Raw genomic sequence first — 23,285 nt, 5'->3', positions numbered from 1 at the left:
TCTGCTTTTTATATATATATATATATATATATATATATATACTGTATATATATATATATATATATATATATATATATATATATATATATATATATATATATATATATATATATATATATATATATATATATATATATATATATATATATATGTAGTGATTGAATTGAAATACAAGCAAGTGCAAAAACCTATTAACCGTAAACAAAAGTTTATTCATGGAAAGGTATTATATAGTGGAAAAAATCCACACCAACTCCTAGTGCGTGATACATCAAGATCCTCTCAGGGGTCATAGAAATCCTTCTCGCAGGCCATATCAAGCCACTGGCTTTACATTGACATATGTGCTATCACTTAGACAGTGTTTCTCAATTGCTCTGATGTGAGGAGCCACCATCCCACCTTAATTACAATCTGCGACACAAATCAGAAAAAAATATTTAAAATGTTCAAATTTATTGAATGAAAGGCAGTTTAAACCAGGAATCGTAGAATATATTCAATGCTGCACCCAAATCAATGCTCAATTAGCTGCATTTGAATTAAATCCAAAATGCTTGAAATGTAATGAAAAGGGCTGAAAGCCCCCATTAACCACGATAAACAGATTACAGTATCTGGGTTGCGCCATGCTCAACATGTGTAAACAAACATTACGGGTCTTTTCCTGTGGTGTGAAATAGTGTGCAGTAAGGAGTGTAAATGACCCTAAGTTATTTTTCTTAGCAACTTTTTGCCAAGGCAAAGGCTCGCAACCCATTGAAAATGTAATGATGACCGATTTGAATCACCTGTGCCCGCTTGTTTGGCGCCTGTCCTTTTTAAGGCCAGTCCTTTCACTCGCCTGTTGTCAGTCTGTCAGCAGACCTCTGTTTCTACAAGGCAAGCACTTTCACTCTGACTCCCGTCGGTCCTGTTTTTTGCACCCGTATTTCCACCCGTCTGTTCCTGATCTCCCCGTTTGTCTCCGGTTACGACCTGTTTCTGACCACGACCACGTTTGATCTGCCGTCCCGGCTTACGACCCGTTTTTTCCTTCCTCGACACCGCCACCTCCCGCTCTGGAAGATCCACTTCCGTATTCGGATTACGATCCGATTGTGTGAGCGGTTTGCTTCCAGTCTTTAGCAGGCACCGGATCGCTGGAGCTGCCCTTCCTCTTTCTATCAATAAACTTGTGGTTAAATACGCATTTGGGTCCTGATTCCGTTCTGGTCGTGACAGAAAAGTGTTCCGCGACCCACTTTTAGGTCCCAACCCACTGGTGGAGAAACACTGCTTTATGGTATTAACACAAATGATGTCTTGTTGTACCATAATAATCTTTTCAGCTCAGGATTGTTTGCGTTGCTAAGCAACACTGTCCATATAGCCGGCCGTCACGGCAAACAGGACACAAATACATAATGTGATGCGATACAGCTACTTAAAAAGAAAAAAAATGCAAATAATAAAGTCCTGGAGGTGTGAAGCGCTTAACAAATGTGGTGCGCATTAAAATAAAAATACGAAATAGCCCTGGCGTCGTTTAGTTGTGTGTTTTTTAACAGACTCCGAGTCGCTCCGGTGCACACGACAATAAACTCTATTCCACCAACTCTTTCATAAACGGCCGTAAAAAAAAAGTCTGATTTATTGGGCAATTAACACATCAAGCGAGAAGAGCAGCAAAGCCTACCTTTTTATGGATTTCTTTTAATGGGGGCAACGCTTGATGTTCCTCATTTGCATGCTCTTTTTTTCTTTTTTTTTAATTTATGGACTTTTTTTGTGGTGTTCTTTCTTTTAGTTGTGTGTCATCCTGGAGCCCATGCAGGAGCTCATGTCCCGGCACAAGACCTACAACCTCAGCCCGCGTGACTGTCTCAAGACATGCCTGTTCCAAAAGTGGCAGAGAATGGTAGCGCCACCAGGTAAAGCACATAAATGGAGCGAAAAATTCCAGAGAAATGAACTGATGAAATTCAAAGGACTTAGAAATGCACGACAAAATGCTGCAAAATTTGCAACACGAGTAACTTCAATGTTGGTTTGTGTGTGCTTCAGTGTTAGACCAAAATAATTCATAATTAGCCCTTTCTTTTTATAATTTTCTTAAAATTAGCTAAATTAAAAATTAAAAAAACAAAGTTTTCACAGAGTGCTTGAAATCCTTGAATTTTAATGTCGTGCATGAATTTGGGGCGAAGTGCTTGTAAGTGCTTGAAATTGTTTCTTTTTTTCTTAATAAGTCTGATTTAAATTTAGGCCGACACTGCTCTCTCCTGGTTTGGCTTTACCATTGCTTTTCTTCTTCCCTTTTGATTTACTCCAGCTGGTATTAGTTTGTATGGCATTGTTCTATGATGTGTCATCGCCACATAAATAGGGCACTTTCAAATGTGCATAAGTGCAAGGATTATTTATCAATTATAAACATTCATAATGGGCCATGCAAAATATAAAGTTAGTGTTTCCCACTGGTAAATTGTAAGTGGAAGAGCTTCCTGCAACTGAAAATGTAAGCTCCATATTATATCATTTTTACCCAATACCATTATGGGGAGAGATTTGTCTCAAAACTAAATATATTAATAATTTACTCAAGATCTAAAGATCTGAAAACGTCTTGATAAATGTGCACGCAAGATTAAAAATCGCATATGTAAATCGCAGATATATTTTTGGGCTCTGCAAAACACACGATTCACAATTGTACTGGATAAATTGGAAAATTAGCTCAGGAAGTCCTTAAAAAGTGCTTGAATGTGGCCATGAAAAGATGTATGAACCCTGTAAATTTGCTAAAACAAAGGACCTACAAATGAAGGGCAAGTATCCACTATTTTCAATGCACCTCAATGTGTTTGTGTGTTCAGTATTAATCCAGAGTAATTTGTAATTTAAAAAACGACATTTTTATCTACATTTTTATTATTTTTTTCAAATTTTCCCTAGAAAAAATACAAATATGGTTAAATGGGCTTGGTCAAACTTCTCATTCTAGACAATATTCATTTTTTAATGTGTAAATGTATTCAATATGTAATCAATGATCATTTATTCATCATAGTTTTTAGGCATTGGCTATTTGTAACTAATGGAAAAATACATTTATTGTGTTTATGTTTTTGAATTATACTATACTCTACAGGTTAAAGGGACACTGTGAAATAGTCAACCACTAGATGTCGCTGTATTGAGCAGTAACCAAAAACGAGTGCAACAAAGATCAAGAAAGGATAAAAACTACTCAGTGACCATAAAGCACCATTTTTCAGCTATTATTTTGCCAAGCCTTTCAAATGTTTTTTTTTTAGTTTTTTGGGGGGGTACCCGTAGCAGAAAGATCGCAGACAATCATTTCAGCTCCCTCAGGTGAGCCTCATGTTTTGTAAATAAAGTCAAATGTCTTGACCTACAAGTATTTAAAAGTTAAATCAATATATTTCTAACAATTTATTTTACCGCTTGGAGGCTCTAAAGAATAAATAGTTAAAATGAAAATAGAAGAATCATTCTGAGTTATTTGGTGTAAATTATTTGATATAAGTATTCCTAAATATATCATTTGACTTTATTCAATGCTTTTATTTACGAATATTTCTATAGTTGTATTCCTATTATTGCTATGTAAATAATAATTTGAGTTATTTTTTTCTATGAAAAAATAGTTATATATATAGTTGGTGAACTATTCATTTTTAATATATATATATATATATATATATATATATATATATATATATATATATATATATATATATATATATATATAATATATATAATTTTTACATATTTTTACAATAAAAAAGTTATTCAAATTAAATTTTCATTGTAATAAATAATAGTAACACAATTCTAGAAATATTAGTGAACTGTCACGGTTGCCCATTGCCCTCACTTGGCCCCGCCCGTTTGGCGCCAGCTGCGGCTCATTGCCTTCCCTCCTCTTTAAGCTCAGTGCTCTCACTCACCCTTTGTTAGTCCATCAACGAACCTCTGCACCCGCAAGACGCGTGTTTTGACTCTGTCCCGTATCCTGCTTGTGAATCCTGTCCACTATCAATCCCGTCTATCTCGTCCTGTTTGATATCTGACTCCAGTCCACAGTTTCTTGTTTCGAGCCCGACTGTCTATTCCTGTCCGATAATTAACTCCAGTCTCCAGTGACGGGTATCGATCCTGTTTGTTTCGTTCTGTTTGATATTTGACTCCAGTCTCCAGTGTCTGGTATCGATCCTGTCTGTCTTGTCCTGTCTGATATCTTGCTACAGTCTCCGGTATTGATTCTGCCTGTCTTATCCTGTCCGATATCCTGTGCCAGTCTCCAATATCCGGTATTGATCCCGTCGGTCTCGTCCTGTGTGATATCTGACTCCAATCTCCAGTATCCGGTATCGATCCCGTCTGTCTCGTCCTGTCTGATATCTGACTCCAATCTCCAGTATCCGGTATCGATCCCGTCTGTCTCGTCCTGTCTGACATGTGACTCCAGTCTCCAGTATCTGGTATCGATGCTGTCTGTTCCTTCCTGTCCGGTATTGATTTCGTCTGTCCGGTATCTGCTCGTGTATCTGGTATCGATCCTGGCTGTCCTGTCCTGTCCGGTATCGACCCCGTCTGTCCGGTGTCTGTTATCAATCTCGTCGGCCTCTGGCCTCCTGTTTTTCCATACCGGACTTCTGTCTTACTTCTTGCGCCCAGCGATCGGCGAATCACTGGCGTTTGTGTTCAAGCGCATGACTGCCCTTTTCCCGTAAAATAAAATTGTGTGAAAACGTTACACATCTGGGTCCTCCTCCAATTCTAGTTCTGACAGTAAATAAAATCATTAAATAAAATAAAATGATATATTTAAGATGTGTGTGTATATATATACAGGGAGACTGAGGAAGGTGAACTGCATTATAACGAGGGACTGCTGTATCGACTATTATTGTTATTGTTATAGTAGTTGCTGTTATTATTATTATTATTATTATTGCTGTTGCTATTGTCTAACTTCTTGCATGAAATTCTCTATTTCTTTTCTTTTTTTTTAGGTTTAATTTACTTAATTCAATGTTTTCATAAAGCATTTCGGAAAACCGTCATTGCGTACAAAGTCCTCTACAAGTCATACATGCAGGTAGATCAAAAACACTATCTAAAGTTAGAATATGAATAGTTCACCAACTAAAAATAGTTAAAACTGTAATGACAAATGTGAAAACTTGTGAAGATGTTCACCTCCAGAAGCTTCGACACAACAGCTCCAAACTTTTCTTTCCTGCCATTCTTCTCCGCGTTTCTCGTACCAGGAAGGAAGCCTCCGCAACATTTGCACCTCCTGATAACTCTTTTATTTTTCGAGATTCTTTTTTTTTTCCGGGAGGGAAACGGGAAGCGATTGCAGTTCGTCAGAGACGCAGGAAAAAGCCGTCGGATACCGCAAATCTCTGACAATGGTTTGCCGAGGCGCGCACGCATCTGTCAATGTCAGCCATGCAAAGAGGAAAGATGCGGATAAGAACGGGGGGGGAAATCAAGTACTGTACAATAGAAGCTGTAAGGTCACCATTGTTCCCAGGGTAACTCAGCCAAAAGAAATAAATTTGCCTACTGTAAAGAAAACGTTTCAAGTTACATTTCAAACTACCAGTACGAATACATGGAGAAATGATATGTTTAGAATCAAACTCTTAGTTATAAGTGGAAATTCCGTAGTAATCAGCACCTCTTAGTTGTTAAAAATATGTTGTTAAGTTTAAAACTATGCATTAATTTGTATATGATATGAGCTATCCTAGATACCAGGGATGTCAAGCTAATTTTAGTTCAGGGGACACCCTGTAGAAAGCACTCTTATGGAGACCGGTTGATGGCATAAAAAATATTTCCTGTAGGGTTGGGAATATTTTGGAGGCTCACAATTAAATGTAATCTCTTTTCATGTTTGTCAACTATGCATGTGTGAAAACATGGCAAAACGAATGGTAAATGGTAAATGGTCTGCATTTTTTATAGCGCTTTTCAAGTCAATGAAGACCTCCCAAAGCACTTTACAATGTGCTTCACACTTACCCATTCACACACACACACTTGCACACCAGTAGGGAGTCAGAGTTTGAGAATCTCATGCTAAACTGCAGGATTTGAGAAACTCATGTAAAACTGAGAATCTCATGCAAACTGAAAAGTGACAAAATACCACATATTCTTTAATAAGTGCAATTTATTTAATGTTTTTAAATTATTTTTCTGCTTTTTATTAATGTTTTTAATGAAAATGGTTACCTGATTTTGGGAACTTGCCTGCTTCGAATTTTCTCTGGATAAATGGTAGTCAGTAAATACAGCTACAGGGTGGTTTATTTGTGAGTGGTGTTTAGCTTTGGTTACATTCAGTGGAAATATTTAAAACGTTTTTGGTTTTTTTCCACAAAGACGAATAAATTGTTTATTTCACTGTTTTCTAATTGTACTCTAATAAAATGTCAGCAGAGTGTCACGGTTATTTTTTGTCCTGTTTATTATTTTCTCCAGTTTTCGTTCCCATCAAGTTTGTCCTGTTTATTTAGATATCCTGTTTCATTATCTTTCCTGTCTGTCCCGTCTTGTCCGGTATCGACCCCATCTGTCGATATCTGCTCGGGCAATTGGAATTGATCTTGTCGGTCTCTGGCTTCCTGTCTGTCCACGCCAGACCGCTGCCTAACGGGCATGACTCCACATTTCCTGTAAAATAAAAGGCTTGTGTGAGAACGTCACGCGTTTGGGTCCTGATCCTGTTCCGGTTCCTGACACAGAGACCTGGAGGTCGATCTGGTCGAAATCAAAATAAATTCAAAATAAAATAAAATACAAAGAAAGGTAACAGACAAAATGTGTTTTCCGTGGTCAGAACTCGTTTAAAGTTAGAAGTAACATTTAGTAAATAATATCCAGAATATATATATGTAAGTGTGTTTTAAAAAGAAAATAGGACCATAAGACATAATTTACTGTATTTTTTTACATGGACGAGCATAAAAGGGACCAAAGCTTATAGGCTATTTCCATATACAGAAAGATAGTTGCCTTGGTGAAAGTATACATTTAAATCATGTCAGATGAAAGTTAGTCCCAAATATCTAAAAACTGCAGGTCGTTGTTTGACGTGATGCGTCTCATTTTTCTCTTCTGCTCCTCTCAGCATTGCCTGGCGAGCTGGATTAAATCCGCATGTTTGACACCTCTGCTTTAACTTGTACTTTTTTGAATACATGTAGGTCAAGAAATTTGTATTTAATGTATTTTACATAAAATGAGGCTCACCTAGAGGAAGCTGACATGATTGTCAGCCATCTTGCTCTTACTGCTATGATCCCACCCCCCAAAAAAAAAAAAAAACCTTAGGAAAGGCTCGGCAGAAAAATAAGTAGAAAGATGTTGAAATTGGGGCACTTTGATTCTCCTTAGTTTGTATGTGCATTCATGTTCTTCGGTATGTATCTTCATAGAACTTTCCCGCATTTTTTTGACTCCTAGTCGACTCAAGTAGTCAGGAAAGCAGAAAAGGTGAATGACAGATGTAACATTGTGATGTTTCAAGACGTTTTTTGCTTTTTTAACAGCAGTAAAGTGCCCAATGATAAAATATGATGTGTGTTTGTGTGCATTCGTCCTTTTCAGCATACAAACCATTTACATTATTCTTCCTCATGCGTGTTGCTCTCATGTTTGGTTGCACTACACAATACAGCGACAACTAGTCGTCAAATATCAGGCAGTTTCGCTGATGTCGTCATTCCTAACTCTCAATAACGATTCCAAAATAAATTTCCTCATTTTGACTTCCAGCTGGACACCCGCAGAACTTCAAAACAGAAATATTCCCCACCAATCACAAAAAAGGTATCTTTTGCTCCCAGATGGACAAAAGCCACGCCACCGGCCTTGACTGTGTTGCATGTTTATTTACTTAAAAACAACTTGTTACATGTTTGAAAAAAATTGCCTTATTTTATTTTTGGGTTATTTGAATTTGTGCATCAAAGCATTTGTTTACCTCCCAAGTTCAGGTGAGCATTATTTGTGAGGTTTTACGGTAGTATATTACCCTATTTATGCAATCATCGATTAGTTGAGAAATACCTCCGACCACATTTGCTTAGCATTGGATGCAATGGGAGTTTAACCCGAATTGTGGTGGCGAGATTGCCAAATTCTTACCATTAGACCACTTTGAATATAAATGACATAGGAAAGGGCATTAGATTGTATCTCATTATCACACTATTTTTACAGAACCACTTTGTAGAATGTTGTAACAAAGCATTATGGAAAAGAGTTCACCCAAAACAACATGGTACAATGTTGTACTGTGAGTAAAAATAGTGTGATGATGAGATAAAACCGAATGCTTTTTCATTTGTCATCTAGAACCAGTGAACTTAGAGTGGATTCATGCTTATTATTATAGTTATGGGTTGGCCCTCAAGAATATAGTCAGACGATAAACCGGTCCACGGTACAGAAAAAGCTGCGGACCGCTGCAGTAGCCGGAACTAAATAAAGAACAGGAGCTAAATTTATTTTTCTAAATGTTTTCTTATCAGTAGTGTTCCTCAAGGTTTTTTCAATGAAAAAAAGTGCTTTGGCTCACAAAAGCTTAAGAAACATTGACATAGTGCATGCATCAATCTTGCACGCCTCCCGTCCGCCGTCGGATTATGCAGTCGGCTGTATGCGTTATGTCCCTGGCGTGGCCTCTGTTTTTGTTTGCTGGTCGCGCCAAAGCTGAGCCCGCCCGACAGACCACTACCAAGCGGAGGAAACGGAAGAACTCTGCCAGCAGCGCCAGTAGCAGCATCGGAGCAGCCGCAGGAAAGAAACGAAGTCCTGCCACCAACTTCAGCCTCTCCAGTCAGGTACCTGTAAGCATCGACTCCATCCTGGTTTGATTCGCTCTTCTTGATGTTTTTCTCATGGCATCGCCAAAACAAAAAAATATGCTTAGGTCAATCGGCTATTTAGTGAGTCAGTGTTTCCCAACTTTGCATGCAGGGATTATTAATGTTAAAGAAATATGTAGTATATTTTCCGCACTCTAAAGTGCACCGGATTATAGACAGGGTTGTACAGGTGCTTGAAATCTTTGAAAATGCTTGAATTTTAATGTTGTGTTATTATGGACTTAAAAGTCCTTGGATTTGGGGTAAAATGGTTTTAAATGCTTTAAATTTGTTGTCATGTTTCTCAACAAGTCTTCTTGTAAATGACACAATAAAAAAAAAAAAATACGCTATTACTTTAGGTTCTTTGAGTTCCAATATAAATTACTGATCCCAAGAAAATTGATTCAATGAACAGGCCAATTAAAATAGAACACACAATTTATTAACACAGAGAATTAATTATGGGGGAAAAAAAGGGAGGGGAAGGCTATGGGAGTTTTCGACTGCTGAAAGTCAGAGTTACTAGCACAAAAAGAAAGTTTCCTGCTAAAATGCTCATCCATTTGAGAAGATTCCCTTGTACAGAAAAAGACATGGTGTTAAATCTGAAACCGTCGTCTTATTTGTTGTTTCGGAGGGATTTGGTCTCCTGCTCTGTATGGTTGCAATGTGTGGCCCATGTGCTGAACTCAAGGCCGCAGTGTAGGCATGGCTCGGCCATTTCGCACTATGAACCAGCCAGCTAGCCAGCTAGCCAGCTAGCCAGGTAGGAAAAAAAAGAGTGTGAGCTATCAATTAGCTCCTCTTTTTATATGGCCTAGGGACACTTGACCAGATCATGCCTCTATGGGCGTTGTTTTAGATGTCTGATACACTCAGTATTAGGTGACGGTGTTTGAAATAGTTACAAATATTTAGAAAGCCAAAGAAGTGAGAAATTTGCGTAATGTTCGGTACTTGAGAATGTCCCTCCAACTGGCACAATTGCATACGGTGAGAACATTATTTAATAAATAAATTGCCTTGAATGTTTTAATTTCATTCAAAACTTTATGTTATCAGATTTCATTATGGTACATGGTGAATTGGTACGTTTGGGAACTGTCCGAAAGGGGACGCCGTCGTTCCACTTATTCCAAAGCGAGCCACCCTAACAAAGAAGGTGGAAGTCATTTATTTGCTGGGCTTATTTGCTCTACACTACATTCACTGAAAGAGGACATACTTTGCTTCCTGTGTGTTCGTTTAACATCGGGTTAGCGAGACAGGTATGAAATGTTTGAGCGAAGCATTTCCTTTGAGGTTTTTATTGCAATAAAATAAAACAAAAACGAATATTCTGGCCTTGTGAATACAGTACAAGGTTGTAATGGTTTCAGAAATGTGCTTTCGAAATGGCTGGCAATCATTTGTATGATAGCAAGGATCATGGCGGGCTATGACCAAAACAAAACACAAGTCAGTGGAAAATTCCCATAATCTCGTCTTTACACCTGCCCTTTGTCCGGACTGAATTCTGCTCCTGGTTTGAAAAATTTTAACGCAATAGTAAAGGCTTCCCCAGACAGTAAATCACAATTAGAAAATGCAAAGACTGTATAACAACTGGATGAATGAGACGTCACGTGAATAAAACAAAAAGTAAATAAGTAAATAACTACTTTCAAATAAACCACCAAATGATTAACATTATTAAAATATGAACGTGATAATTAAAAACATGAAATGGATATTTAACTTAACAACTCGTCAGAGTTTTACCAAATATGCAGAGACCCATTTCAATATTACTCTAACACCTTTTAGAAATATTGTCATTTTTTCCTATGCTTGTAGCTGCACTACAAACCACCCACCTACCCCTTTGTGCGCCCCTGAGCAGGTCACAGGTTTGGCACCCTGTGTTCCATATTCAACCAAAAATAGAATCAGTGTGAAAACTTTTCTTCAGCAAAGTTGAACCTACAAAACAAATCTTTGTTTCACTTTTTGATTTTCCTTCTGTATGAAGGAAGGAAGAGAGAGAGAGAGTGAGAGCGGCGAAAAAGAAACGTATTCCGTCTGTCTCCCACACAGTGTGTCCTCGTTTGCTTTGGCTGGCGTGTTTTGCTGTCTCGTCATCTTCTGGTGTTTGTTGCCCTCGTCGCTCTCTCCCTACACATCCACACATACAGACATGCATACGCACAATTCGTGCAGTTGTTTTTTCCTCAAACAGGCAGTCTGGATCGGTGCCAGCTCTCATTATTTCCTACAAACCCCCTCCCTACTCTAAATCTCAACTCCTATTCCATCTATCCCCACGTATACTAGGGATGCAACTAACCACTATTTCAATAGTCACTTTTCAAGTGATTTGTCGAATAATCCGATAATTATTATTTTTTGGTCTTTAATTTAGCATGGAGTTGATTTAATTATGCAGTCAACGATTATTAACTAGGCGTGTCAAACTCATTTGGGCTTGGGGGCGACATGGTCAGAAAAAAACTCTCATGGAGGTAAGACTAGTAAATGAAAAGAAGAAAGAAAGAAAGAAAGAAAGAAAGAAAGAAAGAAAGAAAGAAAGAAAGAAAGAAAGAAAGAAAGAAAGAAAGAAAGAAAGAAAGAAAGAAAGAAAGAAAGAAAGAAAGAAAGAAAGAAAGAAAAAAAACAGAGAGTAAGAGAGAGGGGGAAACTCACAGAGGCCAGACTAATAGATGAAAGAAAGAAAAGAGAAAGCAACACACAATAATGCTGACAAAAAAAAAAAACGTCTAAAAGCATTCCTGATTCGTTTGAATCTATCTCTGGCTCAAAACTCACCTTTTTAAAATAAACATACTCGTCAGATGACTTTCGGTATGGCCAATATTCTCTGACCTTTTGATTGACACCATTCTTGGCCAATCAAAAGCTTTTTTTCACGGTCCTTAGCCAGTGACAACCTATAAGGGCCTGCACCAAAAAAATGTCATGACTAATTCGGGTTCAAAAATATTTAGCCAATAGCGACATAACTTTACGATCTGTATTGAAATCAGAGCTGAAAATAAACTTGCGCAAGTGCAGCCGGGATGCATTATGCCCAAGTGTGCACAATCATTGATCGACTTCTAGAAAGGGAGTCAAACATTTACAACTCGTTCACAATGTCTAAAAATTGTCCAAAGTAAAATACACGAATGCAAAGTTTTTATTGCTTTCAACTAGTCGTCCCCAAATGGCCACTTTTGGAAACGCCTGACCCACCATTAGGAAAATGTCTAAAATAAAATGTATAGTTTTTCAAATTTTGATCAAATTTGTCAAGGTAAAGCTTCCAGCTAAAAGGCTCGTACACTGATCTGCGGACATTTGATACCCCCAAAAAAATAAAAAAAATTAAGGCGGGAATTAAAACCTTCTATTTATATGTGTTCCAACTCACATTGTTCAATCTTAGTAGCACTTGCAGTGATTATTTTAGTTTGGGAAAAAAACTTCAGAATGTTCCCTTTTAAAAGAGACCAAAACCGTCCATATTTTCTAAACAGAACAACTTCTTGGATTGTTTTTTTTTTTTTTCAGGAACAGTAAGGGCTTAAACTCTTCTTATAGCAAAATATACGCCTATGTAATGTACAATGTATGTCACTGAAACCATATTGGCTTGAATGTTACCTAAATCTTACCAAGGCAAGCCAGACTACATTTCCTTCAGCTGTCCAAAGGGCTTTCTCCTTAAATGTTTGTGCATCGCCAGGCTACTGCCATGATACGCAAGGTCTGATTTGCAAACTTTGCAAGTAGTCTTCTTATTGGTCAAAATTTTTAATGATCCTAATCTGTAGAAGTTGTAGTACGCATACTTAATGTTAACACTGTAATTTCTGTATATTTTTGCTTGAGACAGAAATGTTATTGTGCATGAGCGACTCTCACTCTGTTGAAAATACGTGTCTGTCCATAAAAGTCAACAATAGAATTCACTGTCAACTATAGTAATATTTCTTTATACGAGGAGCTCTAAATCCAAGAATAGGGTTAGGACATACGAGTTTTATTTGCAACAAAGACGTTGCTAGCTATACAAAGGTAAATCAATTTCACGAGCAGTCCCTGAGGCCACACAAGCCCGCCCATTGCTTATGACTGTTTTCTGCCACCCAGTTTGCCCATGCAAACTACTACAGGCAAAAATTGTGTGCTGTTAAATTATATTGTGTCTACATTCATTTAAAGTTACAACAACTTAGTTTTAAGTGTACAGTAAGTTATCTTGCTCTCATACCTGTCAACCTCTGCCGATGGCCCCCTTTATTAATTATTGCAAATCTTCGTTATTAAGCGATAATAAACCTTACAAACACAACGCGAAACCTAATTATTCACAGCAAGACATAATTTGTAGAATACAGAGACAATATTAACGAGCTACGATAACACTGTTGTCTACTTTTAGTGACTGAGACGATCCTTATTAGAGCCAAAATGAGCAAGAGAATGGTCTTGTAAAAAATAAAAATTCCCGTAAAAAATGTTTCATGGTGTAGACAATTGAAAATGCTCAAAAATTGCAAGGAACAGTTGACAGGTATGTGATCTCTGTCACTTTCTTGCAAATGCATCACACACAGCCGTTCGTTTATGCAACTGCCTCTAAGGTAAGTGTTTACAATAAACATACATTTTATTTTATTAGTTTCTTCTTACTGTATTTTTTAAGTTTAATTACGATTTGAATTTGTTTTTAGTGATCAGGAAGATGTGTTTTGTAGCTATTTTGGGTTCACGTTGATGCTTTTGGGAGGTCAGGAACGGGCCAATTAGTTTTTAATGACTTCATATTGGGAAAATACGCTTATTACACGAGCAATTTAAGCTACGAGCACGATCCTGGAACGAATTCAACTCGTATATCGAGCTACCACTGTATTCCAATTATCGATTTTTATCAACATCGTGGACTAATCATTGCAGCCCTTTCACATACCTAAGACTACCGTGCAGTTGCATACACGCACACACTTACATGCCTCCACAACAGTGGATGCTAACACGCGAGATACATATGTTGCACGCCAGCTGTCTTTGTGTGAGAAGTTGTTGGTTCTTTTTTGCGTGTTTGTGCGTGTTTTTTTTTTTTTTTTTGCATGTTCGTGTGTGTGTGCGGGTCCGAGCACGAGCCTACGTGAGCCCAATGACAACAAGCAGTGGACCCTCGCCAGGGGACGAGGATGGGGGGTGCATAGAGGGGGGATGTTGGGGGATGTTAGGGGGTGCGGTGCAGCCGCTGGAGGAGAGCTTGTGTGTAAATGTGGGTGTGTTGAGAAAAGAGGGCCTACAGTGTGCAACAGTGACTTCTAGCGGCCAATTGGGGTTTTATTGTGTAGAAATAGGATGAAGTTTTTCTTGTTAGATCAATGGCAGAATTGGTGCTTGTCCATATCTCCTATAATATACCAACAAAGAGTAATTACATGGAATGATTCAATTTAAGGATCCAGATGGACCTACTACACATTTCTCATTACCACATGCACAATTCATGTATCAAAGGGACAGTGTGTAATATTTAGTGCCTCCTAGAGCAGCGGTGGGGAACCTATGGCTCGGGAGCCATATATGGCTCTTTCCATGAGTACATATGGCTCTGAAATAAAATGTAATTATTGCACATGTCTCTGTGGCGTTCCAACGTCAAGTGATTTCATCCAGAGTTTGGTCCATATAAAGCCGAAGCAACTTAATGCAGAAGTTCGATAAGAAACCATTTAAACTGATACATACATACACTGGCAAACGACTTTGATTGGGTGAGCAGTACAGGTGGGCGGATCCCTGCACACAGCGCAAGGCACTTCCTTCTCTCTCTCTCGCTCAGTGCAGTCTACACCGAAAGTGAATATGACGATATGCTTATCGTTTGCAGTAATTTGTGACATTTTTAGAAAAGAACTTTGCATGCACATTGTTTTGAAACCGTTATTAAGGAGAAATTTAATGTAAAAAAAAAATCCTCAACACTCTTAACATAAGGTGTAAGACAAATTGTAAACGGCATATTCACATTGATTTGGGACACAGGATTTGACATTATTATCATTTCATACATTTGATTAAATCATCAAATGACAAACAGTGAAATAAAATGTGCTGAAGAATTAGCTTTTGTCTAGAGAGCGTGTTTGGCAGTAAAAACATTGATTTGAATACTAGGCACAAATATATTAAAAATACTATTTTTACATTTTATAAAAAAGAGAAAATCACTGGTCAAAAAATGTATATTTCTTGGATGGACGTGAATGATTTGATCATCCGATTGAATGGTTATTTTTAGACAAAGTAAATAAATAAGACAGTGCTACAGTTACTCAGTACTTGAGATATTTTTTCACCAAGTACCTTACTGTTACTGAAGTTATTATTTGGATGACTACATTCCACTTCTAGAGTCATATTATTCTGATGTAACAGTAATTTTACTTAAATTTCCACTCATATTCCTGGTCAGAGCCTTCATTCGGAAAACGTTGTTGTACTAGTGATCCCAAGAGTAAAGAAGAAATATGCTGGTTTGAGATCGGGTGATGTTGTAATAGTAGTGTGTACAGTCCTTTGAGATTTCTTGTGATTAAAGGCTACACAAATATACATGGCTTGGCTTGACTTGGCTTACATTGTGGAACCCATACCTGAGGTCGCCGCCATGTTTGTCTGCTGTCTTGTTGTTACCAGTTTTCATTCTTATTACACAGCTGTGCCATCTAGTGGTCATGTATTACACACTAGGAATTTAAAGACAGTGTGTCTTATTTAGCGCATCCTGGTGGCACTTTTTTTTCAACCATTAGAAAAAAAAATTGATGTAATTAATAAGGAAAGATACATAAATTATAATAAACATGCTTTTTCAAAAATACTTGTAGGTTGAGAAATTAGAAATAGAAAATAGGACCGTGAAAAATATTTTGTATTCTTCTTTGTGGTTATTGGCACTATTATTCGGTTGCACCCCACAACACATCATCATCTAGTGGTCGAATAATACATCGTGTCTCTTTTAAGTCAAAACAAGAAAAGAAAAAGGGAAAACAAATAGAAAGGAAATCCTTTCCTTCAAAAACACCGCAAAAGAATAAAAAACAATCTTAACGCATTTGCAGATGATAAAGTGCAATATGAGTATATTTTTGATATATGTAAACTTGGTCAGATCGTAACATAATAAAAAGGTGACTTAACAATAGCAATAACAAGTACGGGTGCAGATACCGAGCCCCAGTTTAGGGATTTGGGTACACCTGGTATATAACTATGACCGGGTGCTGCTGTTTTACAGTCAAGAACTACAAACAAACAAGTACGGGAAAATTTTATTCTTATTCTATTTTAAGGAAAACAACATTTCGTGTATTATGTATGAAATAATTTGTTTCATAAGAAGACTGATGGCAATATAACGTTTTAGTATTTTGTGTGTCCTGTGTATTTATGCGTGTTCATGAGAAGAAAATAGAGTATACATTGGCGGGGGAGGGTATAAAACAGCCCTAATAATTAGCTAATTCTTAATTCATTACATATGTTTAAATAACACAAATATATGATTAAATTGTCATTACTTCAAGTTTTATAATGATCTGAAGTTTGACTATATTGTTTTTTAGTTATTATTATTTATTTATAATTATTTTTAAGTCAAATTTAAAGATGGGCGGGGACGGACTAGCATTAGCTCAATGCTAACTTTATGATAAGCATGAAACGAAATTGGAAGCTTCTCAGAGACTAATGTCCACTTTTTGTTCAAAAGTTGTCATTGTGTTTCTAAAAATAAAGTTGATAGCTATCAAAATATGCTAACGAGAGAGTCGTTACAAACGATACGGGCCCATTCCAAACCTCGGGCGCTCCGTTAGCCCCCGTGCTAACTCTTAACGAGATGAGTAGTCAAGTAGGAAGCGCTAATTAGCGCGCAATTAACACGCCGCCAAGTCTTGCACTCGCCACCAGCTGTTGTCATCAGAGGAGTTTTGGGCGATGAGTGGGTGGCGGGGGGTATTGGGTGGTGAGCGGGCGGCGAAGGGTTTTGGGCGCTGCATGGGCGACGGGGGATTTTTAGGTCTACAGGAAGGTTGACGGGACTCCTCTTGGGAACAGATGGCCGACGTGGCGCGCTTGTTGGCAATCAGCGCCTTTTTCGGCTAATGACTTAATTAGCTATGCAAATGGACAAATCAGTGTGGATATTGTCATTCAGTTGAAAAGCTCACCTAAATTAATTAGCCCGATTAAGACATAGCTGGGCGGAAAAACGTTTGCCTGGGGAGTCAGATGGGGGCATTTTTTCTTTTTTGTAGGGGGGTTATTTTTTACCGCTCTGAGTGACTTGGATAAAAAACGTAAGAAGCATGGTCAAGTCAAGTCATTTTTATTTGTATAGCCCTTAATCACAAAGAGTCTCAAAGTGGCGAGATACCGAGCCCCAGTTTACGGATTTGGTACGCCTGGCACACTGTCATGCATCCTATTATTCTGGTGTGACCCAAAAAACAAAGGGTTCAAACATCCCAAATTTAAATTTGAACTGCTGTTTTATTACCATACTGCTTGAGAGATTTTAGAATATTAATATATCTTTGTGGGCAGCACAGCGGCGCAGTGGTTAGCGCGTGTGCGGCACAGTTCGAAGGGCTCGGGAACCTCCTGTATGGGTTCAAATCCAGCCACCAGGCTTACTGTGCGGAGTTTGTATGTTCTTCCCGTGCTTGCGTGGGTTTCCTCCGGGTACTCCGGTTTCCTCCCACATTCCAAAGACATGCATCTCAGGTGGATTGGCCGGTCCAAATTGTCCCTAGGTGTGAATGAGCGAGTGAAGTGTCTGTTCCTGTGTGCCCTGCGACTGACTGGCAACCAGTTCAGGGTGTCCCCTGCCCATTGCCCGAAGATAGCTGGGATGGGCTCCAGCACCCCCGTGACCCTACTGAGGACAAGCGGTGCAGCTAATGAGATGAGATGAGATATATCTTTGTTTCCTACAACAATCCCGCTAAATAAATTATTTTTCTAAAAATTGCAGGAAATGAATATTCATTAAATATTTAGTTCCTATTAAGTGGCCACTAGGGGGCAGCTGATACTGAAACACGGTGATATGCAGTGAGTGTCATATTTGCAGAGGTGAAATTAAAAATGCAAAAAAGGGAGGTACAGTAAGTAACTAACAGACAAGTCATAAAACAAAAAAATGTTCAAAAAAACCCAAAGCTGCCATTATAGTGGAAAACAACAGAAATTACATGGATATGGAAACTAGGATGACAATGGCAATGACCTGACACAGTGTGCTGTCCGAGCAGTCAATATGAAGTCTCAATCAGGAACAGGTGAGGGGAGATTGGGAACAGGTCCATCCAGTTTCACATCTAGTTGGTGCCCTCTGGGTCAGGGGTAAGGAAACTATGGCTCGGGAGCCATATATAGCTCTTTTCATGAGGACATATGGCTCCGAAATAAAATGTAACTATTGCACATCTCTCTGTGGCGTTCCAACGTCAAGTGATTTCATCCCGATTTTGGTCCATATAAAGCCGAAGCAACTTAATGCAGAAGTTCGATAAGAAACCATTTAAACTGATAAATAAAAATGCTGGCAAACGACTTTGATTGGGTGAGCAGTACAGGTGGGCGGATCCCTGCACATAGCGCAAGAAACTTCCTTCTCTCTCTCTCGCTCAGTGAAGTCTACACTGAAAGTGAATATGACGATATGCTTATCGTTTGTAGTAATTTGTGACATTTTTACAAAAGAACTTGGCATGCACATTGTTTTGAAACCGTTATTAAGGACTAATTTCATGGAAAAAAATTGCCCCAACACTCTTAACTGAAGGTGGAAGACAAATTGAAAATGGCATCTTTACATTGATTTGGGACACAGGATTTGGCATTACTATCATTTCATACATTTGATTAAATCATCAAATGACACGTCTGGTGAGGCACGGTCAGATTTTTGAATGAAATGACCTACATCTTATTCATCATTTGACTGGCAAAGCAAGAAAATATTTTAAGCTTATATATTTTCGGGTGCCCCCTGAGGACAGCTGATTGATGGGTCATTGTGGTTTTCTGACTTAGTTGACTAAGTCTATTTAATCCTACTTCAAAAAAATCAACCTGGTAAGAACATAGCAACAGCCTAGTAATAACATGAAAAGTTATTTTACAAATGCATATCAAACTGGGTGCCCTTTGTGCAAAATAGTAATATAAAACAGCTCTCAGCTTGAAAAAGGCTGAAGGTCTCTGATATAAACTGTTGCATATGAAAATGTTTTATTGTCTTACCTTAACTTGAACATAAAGTCAAAGCACTGCTCATTTTGAATAAAAATATATAAAGGTTCAAGCAACGTGAAAAAAATATGGATGCATTAACTCGCTTTGAGCATGCCAATACTATCCCAAATCATATTGCTTTGGGCTGATGTGTCCGCCAAATCAAAGTACTTGGTCTCATTATCGCCCTATGCCAAGAGGCAAGAGAATTGCGTACATCACATTGCATCTGAAGAGTTACAGCACAATAATAATTTGTACAGCAATTGTGTTTATCGTAATCATAATGCAAAGTGGAAAAGCTACGTTTTTAAAAAAGAAAATCCCGAAATTGTGAAGATAAAAGAGTGGTGCGGCATTTGAAAACTTGGCTGCAAAGGCTGCAATCGTGACTTTAAGCCAGGAGACAACGGCAGAGTAACACATGATTTGCGTGCAAGTTCATGGCATTTCTCAGACGAGCTCGAATAAACTCTTTTTAAAATATTTTTGGGGGGATTTGTTCTACCCCGAACAGACCTGATAAAACTAAGATAAAAACAGATAGGCGCAACAGAAAATAAAGCATAATGGCTCTTTTAACTAAGTTGATCATTGCTAACACATATTAATGGAGAAAATATTCAACCTTCAACTTTATAAGGACACCTCAAACTACACACCTTTAAATAAGAAAGAACTTCAAAACTTAATCCCATCGTTTCCGAGCACCAAATACATTTTAAAATAAAAAAACATGTCCGTAAACCTGAATATAAGCTGCATGTAAACATGTTGAAACATCAGATATTCACGCAGAAACAGTTTTCAAAGTTTTTACAGCAAACACGCGTGGGGAAAAGGCACTGAGACACAGCAACACAAGTAACATAGCCAAAAACACAGCAGCAACACAAAAGTGACATTAGCCGCATCTCTGGGGTTGAAATTGTGTGACAAAAGCTGCGGCCATCCAGTATCTGCACCGGTTGTCCTCAGTAGGGTTGCGGGGGTGCAGGAGCCCATCCCAGCTATCTTCGGGGAGTGAGCAAGGGACACCCTCAACTGATTGCCAGCCAGTCGCAGGGCACACAGAGACAGACAACTCACTCGCTTGTTCACACCAAGGGACAATTTGGACCGGTCAATTAACCTGACATGCATGTTTTTGGAATGTGTGAGGAAACCGGATTGCCCTGAGGAAACCCACGCAAGCACGGTTGGAACATGCGAATTCCACACAGGAAGGTTCGATCTTATGACCTCAGAACCGAGCCGCACACGCACTAACCACTGCGCTGCCCATCTGCCCTCACTCCAGTAATACTATGTACAAAAATACTAATACAGATTATTACAACAGAAACACCACAAAAATACAACAGTGGAATATAACTCCAATTTTATATTCTAAATATAATGGAAGCTAGAGCTCTTGATGGTGATAGTAAGGAGTGGAGAGGTGTTGTGAAAGGATAGTGGGATTGTGGACGCGTTCTTAAGGATGGGATGGGCACCCGTATGATGCAGCATGTTTTGAGCCGATAACAACAACATAAATCAAGTATTTGTACGTGTTTTCCCCCTTCTATTTGTTTTGCGATGATAGATCTCGGGTTGTGTACATGCATGTTGCACAACGAGTTAGGCGACGGTGACACACATGACCACTGGAGCGTGTGCTCTATTTGTGGTACCGCTTCCACCAAGGTTACATTTTAGGGGGCCGCTTTATTTCACAAATGCTCACCATTGAACTAAATTTCAATATGACACATATTGGTCCATGACATATCAAGTCAAGTTGGAGTTTTAGTTTCTGAATAGATGACTTTTGATCAGGACTATTTTCATGTATCGTTCAATTATTTTGTTGATTAATGAATGTAAGGGATATATATGTCATGATTACCGATGTGAATCACCTGTGCCCGCTCATTTGGCGCCAACCGCCGCGGGCTCTGATTGGCTCCCTGTCACTATTTGAACCCAGTCCAGTCCCCTGTTGTTAGTCCGTCTGCGAACCTGTGACTCTCGCCTTTTCCGTTTTTGCTCCCGTTTGTCTCCGGCTACGACCCGTTTTGATCCTGACCACGTCTGCTCTCCGATCCCGATTTACGACCCGTTTTCGATCCCGACCAAGTCTGCTCTCCCGTCCCGGCCTACGATCTGTTTTTCCGTTCCTGACACCGCCATTGCCCGCGACGGAAGATCCACTTCCGTATTCAGATCACAATCTGATTGCGAGAGCGACTTGCTTCCCGCGTCCAGCGAGCACCGGTTCCCGGGCGCTGCCCTTCGTCTTTCTTTCAATAAAAGTGTGAGAAAATGTTACGCGATTGGGTCTAACCTGTGAGCTGGTCGTGACTATATATCTCCGTTTTATACTAGAAGTTTGTGTTAACATTGTAGGAAATACAATTCTGGCCCATTCAAAGTTTTTGGGTGCGCCTTATAATCCGAAAATGATCACTTTTTGATTTATGAATGACTCCCCGCACCTCTAATTGAAAGTTGGGAAACACTGGTTCAAGTGTGGTAGACTGAATGCACCAGTGACGGAATGATCCCAATCTCGCCTTCTTTTTACCCCCAGGACGTGATGGTGGTGGGAGAGCCCACGCTGATGGGCGGTGAATTTGGGGACGAGGACGAACGTTTGATCACGCGTTTGGAAAATACTCAGTACGACGCCACAAATGGCCTCGACGACGACGACGACTTCAACGGATCGCCGGCCCTCGCCAACAACGGGCCTTGGAGCGCAAAGGCGCCCAACGGAGCGCCCGACGGGAAAGCCGAAAACGTGCCGCCGCAAGCCTCGCAATAGGAGCGAGCCAGGCGCAAAGACAGCAGCAATAGCCACACCACTTGGGCGTATTTCGCAAAAAAAAAAAATGTATGTAAATGTACAAAATTAAATAACAAGACCTGGACTTGTTTTCAGAACAGGAAAATATTCCGGCCAACTAAAGACAGTGGCGTCAAAGGAGACTTTTGGTTGTTTTTTTTATAAAACCAGCTGACGTTGTTTGAGGTCACTCTGTTACTCTTTTCTGTTTCAAATCCACAGTAACCGAACAGTCCTTTGTTTTTTACCTCAAGTGCGATGGAGGATCTATTCTCATCTGATAATTGGATGTCGGGCTGCAAAAAAAAAAAAACAAGTTGGACCAACAATTAATCTGTAGAATATTATGTCAACTAATCGGATAAATGAGTCACTATACCCCAATTTAATTGCTTTTTTACTAAAACCGGATGCTAGTTCAAATTAACAATTTTAAAAATGGTATAAGGTCTTATTCGGTGACTGGTTTGGTTTTAATGGGAAACCATGTTAATCTTTATTCACACAAGCATGTGAGTGAAATGTGTTGCTCATAACATCCCCAATTGTCTCATAACATCCCCAAGTTTATATGAATCAACACTGCTATGTGCAGAATAATTTTTCAGAAGGATGAAAAGAACAATTGTTTCCTCAAAACTGCTTATGTGTATATATATATATATATATATATATATATATATATATATATATATATATATATATATATATATATATATATATATATATATATATACAGGACTGTCTCAGAAAATTAGAATATTGTGATAAAGTTCTTTATTTTCTGAAATGCAATTAAAAAAACAAAAATGTCATACATTCTGGATTCAACTGAACTATTTCAAGCCTTTTATTATTTGAATATTGCTGATTTTGGCTTACAGCTGAAAAAAACTCAAAAATCCTATCTCAAAATATTAGAATACTTCCTCAGACCAAGTAAAAAAATAATTTTATAACAGCAAAACTAAATCAAACATTTGAAAATGTCCATTGATGCACTCAGTACTTGGTTGGGAATCCTTTTGCACGGATTACTGCATCAATCCGGCGTGGCATGGAGGCAATCAGCCTGTGGCATTGCTGAGGTGTTATTGATGCCCAGGATGCTTCGATAGCGGCCTTCAGCTCATTTGCATTTGTAGGTCTGGTGTCTTTCATCTTCTTCTTGACTATACCCCACAAATTCTCAATGGGGTTCAGGTCAGGGGAATTAGCAGGCCAATCAAGGACAGTGATGCCAT

At 38.7% G+C, this 23,285-nt stretch overlaps 1 protein-coding gene across 4 annotated transcripts in view; it reads left to right on the top strand.

Annotated features, from left to right (window-relative positions):
• ldb2a (LIM domain binding 2a) overlaps nucleotides 1–22,231 on the top strand; it is a 131,819-nt gene extending 109,588 nt beyond the window's left edge. The window contains exons 6-9 of one of the 4 annotated variants that reach the window (XM_088343262.1): nucleotides 1,790–1,913; nucleotides 7,804–7,857; nucleotides 8,743–8,873; nucleotides 21,787–22,231. In XM_088343262.1, the coding sequence (XP_088199388.1) occupies nucleotides 1,790–1,913; nucleotides 7,804–7,857; nucleotides 8,743–8,873; nucleotides 21,787–22,020 (543 nt within the window). In that variant the 3' untranslated portion in view covers nucleotides 22,021–22,231. Of the gene's footprint in view, nucleotides 1–1,789; nucleotides 1,914–7,803; nucleotides 7,860–8,732; nucleotides 8,880–21,786 lie in introns of all 4 variants that reach the window. The other 3 variants (XM_088343261.1, XM_088343260.1, XM_088343258.1) reach the window with 3 other exon arrangements.
• The last annotated feature ends 1,054 nt before the right edge of the window (nucleotides 22,232–23,285 follow it).

The sequence above is a fragment of the Urocampus carinirostris genome, chromosome 9 (genome assembly GCF_059441175.1).
Source record: "Urocampus carinirostris isolate Australia breed hairy pipefish chromosome 9, RoL_Ucar_1.0, whole genome shotgun sequence".
In the NCBI taxonomy this organism is placed as follows: domain Eukaryota; kingdom Metazoa; phylum Chordata; class Actinopteri; order Syngnathiformes; family Syngnathidae; genus Urocampus; species Urocampus carinirostris.
This window is presented reverse-complemented; position numbering and strand designations above follow the sequence as displayed.